The following is a 3977-nucleotide window of genomic DNA, read 5'->3' on the forward strand; positions in this document are numbered from 1 at the left end:
TATTTACCTGGTTCTGCAGGCTGCTGCTGCTGCTGCTGCTGCGGTGCAGCAGAGATCGCTGGATAGCCTGCGGGTGGCCGCCTTTGAGTTGCTGCTGCCGCTTTTGCTGCTGCTGCTGCTGCTTCTGCTGCTGCTGCTGCTGCTGCTGCTGCTTCTCTGCTTCATGTATTGCTGCTCTTGCTGCTTGAACATCATCTTTGGTGATGGCAGCCTCGGGCACACCAAGACACAGAACAACCTGCTGCTGCTGCTGCTGCTGCTGCCGCTGCTGCTGCTGCTGCCGCTGCTGCTGCTGCTGCTGCTGCTGCTGCTGCTGCTTGGGCTTCGACAGCAGCAGCCCCCGCTGCCTCAGGCCGGCGGTGCATGCGAGCAGTGCAGCACTGAAGGCCTCCAGCAGCAGCCGATACCGCTGCAGAGAAGTGCTGACGCGTGCTGCTGTTGCTGCTGTTGCTGCTGTTGCTGCTGCTGCTGCTGTTGCTGCTGCTTCTCCTGCTGCTGCTGGTGCTGCTGGACGAGCAAGGAAAGGGCTGCTACTGCTACCTGCATTTCTATCGTTTCTGCTGCTGCTGCTGCTGCTGTTGCTGCTGCTGCGCCCTGGGGTTTTCAATGCTGCTGCTGCAATACCTGTTTTGCCGTTTCTACTACTTATGTTGCTGCTGCTGCTGCTGTTGCTGCTGCTGCTGCTGCTGCTGCTGCTGCTGCGCTTGAGGCGACTGATGAATTTAAAGGGGGAGGATTTATAAGGGCTGAGACGCCCCCGAAACCCCTCGTCCTCGCTGCTGCTGCTGCTGCTGCTGCTGCTGCTGCTGCTGCTGCTGATAAGAACCATCTGTTCCTCTGGCTTGAGCAGCTGTGGTTTTGCTGCAGCAGCGCTAGCTGATGCTGCTGCTGTTGCTGCTGCTGCTGCTGTTGCTGCTGTTGCTGCTGCTGCTGCTGCTGCAGTATCCGCAAAAGGAGGCCGAGTGCCGCCAGCTGCTGCTGCTTCTGTGGGCGCTCCAGACCCACCGATGGTACCCGCTTGCTGCTGCTGCTGCTGCTGCTGTTGCTGCTGCTGCTGCTGCTGCTGCTGCTGCTGCTGCTCCAGCTGCTTCAGTAGTTGCGAGTCTTCCAGAGAGGCCCAGCGGACGCAGCGAGAGAGCTGCTGCTGCAGCAGCAGCAGCAAAGTCTGCTTCGCTTTCTTGCTGCTGCAACGGAGGTGCTGCAGCTCGTCATCATCATCAGCAGCAACAGCAGCAGCAGCTGAACCATCTGCTGCTGCTGCTGCTGCTGCTGCTGCCAGCGGTATCTGCTCAGGTGCAGCAGGAAGCAGCAGCTTTGCTGCTCGCGTAGACCCCCTCCATTGCTGCAGCTCCTTAATAGAAAACGGCAAAAAGCTGCTGCAGCACACAACGCATCGTTGCTTGCTGCTGCTGCTGCTGCTGCTGCTGCTGTTGCTGTTCATGTTGCTGCCGCTGCTGCTAATGCTACTGTTGCTGCTGCTGGTGCTGCTGCTGCTCGTGTTGTTGCTGCTACTCATGCTATTGTTGTTGCTGTTGCTGTTGCTGTTGCTGCTGCAACTGCTGCTGCTGTCGCTGCTGCTGCTGCTGCCGCTGCTGCAACTGCTGCTGCTGCTGCTGCTGCTGCAACTGCTGCTGCTGCTGCTGCTGCTGCGAAAGAAGGCGAAGGCCTCAGCCAGGGATTTGTCTTGCAGCAGTTTGGGGGCCTCAAGAAGCAGCAGCAGGGTGCAATCCCTCACCATTAGTAGCTGCTGCTGCTGCAGCTGTTGCTGCTGCTGCTGCTTCTGCTGCTGCTGTTGCTGCTGTTTTTGCTGCTGCTGCTGCTCACGGCTGTTCTCCCCTGCTGCATCTGAGGGCCCCTCCTGCTGCGGATCCACTGCAGCCATATCCGTTGCAGCATTTGCATCCAGTAGCTGCTGTTGCTGCTGCTGCTGCTGCTGCTGCTGCTGCTCTTGCATTGCTGCTGCTGCAACAGCAGCAAAAGCTGCAGCAGAGAAAACAGCAACTGCTTTCTTTTTCATTATAACCCCGAGATGTCTTCGATCCCGGACAGAAGAAGAATATTTAACAACGCAGCAGACAGATCCAGCTCCTCTCTGCTGCTGCTGCTGCTGCTGCTGCTTCTGCTGCTGCTGCTGCTGCTGCTGCTGCTGTTTCTGCCGCTGGGGGCTGGTGCAGGGGTCAAGGAGCTGCTGCAGCGCAGCAGCAACAAACGCCGCCTGCATCTCATCCTCACAAACCACCCAAACAGGAGGAAATATGCTGCTTGCTGCATCGCCTGCTGCTGCTGCTGCTGCTGCTGTTGCTGCTGCTGCTGCTGCTGCTGCTGCTGCAGTGCGGCCAGAGCAGCCGTTCGGGCCCTTTTCAATCCCCTCTGAAGATGTGGGTGCAGCAGCACTTGCAGCAGCAGATAAACGCTGCTGCTGCTGCTGCTGCCGCTGCTGTTGCTGTTGCTGCTGTTGCTGCTGCTGCTGCTGTTGCTGCTGCTGTAAGTAAACGGCAGCAGCAGCAGCAGCTCGGGCCGCCACAGCTGAGGATACGCCTACAGCCAAAAGACAACCAAACTCTCCGCTCTCTCTGGAGAAAGCGCTCCTGCTGCTGCTGCTGCTGCTGCTGCTGTTGCTGCTGCTGCTGTTGCTGCTGCTGCTGCTGTTGCTGCTGCTGCTGTTGCTGTTGCTGCTGTTGCTGCTGCAGCTGCTGCTGCAGCACTGAAGGGCTTCATATGTTAAATGCCAGGCAGCCAGCGATGTATGAACATCTGTGAGAGACTGCTGAAGTATTTGCTGCTGCTGCTGCTGCTGCTGCTCCTGTTGCTGCTCTTGCTGCTGCTGCTGCTGCTGCTGCTGCTGCTTTGCTGCTGCAGCAGGAGGAAGACACTGCCGCAAGAAGTGCAGCGCAGCAGCAGATTGAAGACAGAGAGGCAAACCCTTGGGGGCCCCCGTCTCTTCCTTTTGCTGCCGCCGCTTCCTCGATATACGTGTACTTGCTGCTGCTGCTGTTGCTGCTGCTGCTGCTGCTGTTGCTCCGGTTTCTGCTGGGATTGGCGGTGGTTCTGCTGCTGCTGCTGCTGTTGTTGCTGCTGCTGATGCATGCACTTCTTTTGCTGCTGGCTTTCTGATTTTAATTTTACTTTTTTTTGTTTTAACATTAGGTGCAGCAGCAAACGGAGAAATGCTGCTGTCTGCTGCTGCTGCTGCTGCTGCTGTTGCTTCTGTTGCTGTTGCTGGATCTGCTGCTGCTGGTGCTGCAATTGGCGCTTCTGCAGCACTATGAGCAGGTGGCGGTGCTACTGTTGCTGCTGCTGTTGCTGCAGGTGCTGCAGCAGCAGCAGCTGCTGTTGGCTGCGACCTATCGCTTACTGCAGCAGGGTGCTCGCAGCAGCGTTTTTTTAATTATTTTATTATTTTAATATAATTATTTAAATTAATTTAATTAATTTAATTAAAATTTTGCTCCCACTAAACAAAAACAGCTGCATAGACACCCGAAGACCCAAACGCTGCAGCACGGGGGGCCCCCCAGCACTCAGCTGCTGCTGCCGACTCTATTTATTTATTTATTTATTTTTATTTATTTATTTATTTATTTTTATTTATTTATTTATTTATTTATTTTTATTTATATTTATTTTATTTTTATTTGATTGTTTTAATTTTTTTGTTTGTTATGTTTAGTTTATTTTGCTGTTTAATTGTTCATATGGTATTACTGAACTCCTTTATATTTATTTTTTTATTTTTTATTTATTTTTGTTTTTATTATTTATTTATTTGTATTCTTTTGTTTTACTATTTATTTATTTATATTTATATTTATTTTGTTTTGTTTTATATTTATTTATTTTGTTTTTTTGTTTATTTATTTTTCTTTAAATAAATAAATAAAATTGTTGTCGGGTTGCTTCCATCTATATCAGCAGCGATGTGCATAGAAAACAAATCTATACATCTTGTATAGATAGAGTATACATATATATATATA

The 3977-nt window shown here is 52.3% G+C and overlaps 1 protein-coding gene across 1 annotated transcript in view; it reads right to left on the reverse strand.

Annotated features, from left to right (window-relative positions):
- The window catches only part of EMH_0039470 (uncharacterized protein), a gene marked incomplete at both ends in the record, with an annotated part of 7391 nt that extends 3917 nt beyond the window's left edge, over positions 1–3474 (reverse strand). The window contains 2 exons of the mRNA XM_013495399.1: positions 8–3354; positions 3456–3474. Coding sequence (XP_013350853.1) covers positions 8–3354; positions 3456–3474 — 3366 coding nt within the window. The remainder of the gene's footprint in view (positions 1–7; positions 3355–3455) is intronic.
- Positions 3475–3977: the final 503 nt, after the last annotated feature.

The sequence above is a fragment of the Eimeria mitis genome, genomic scaffold (assembly GCF_000499745.2).
Source record: "Eimeria mitis Houghton genomic scaffold, Emh_scaff1557, whole genome shotgun sequence".
Classification (NCBI taxonomy): Eukaryota; Apicomplexa; class Conoidasida; order Eucoccidiorida; family Eimeriidae; genus Eimeria; species Eimeria mitis.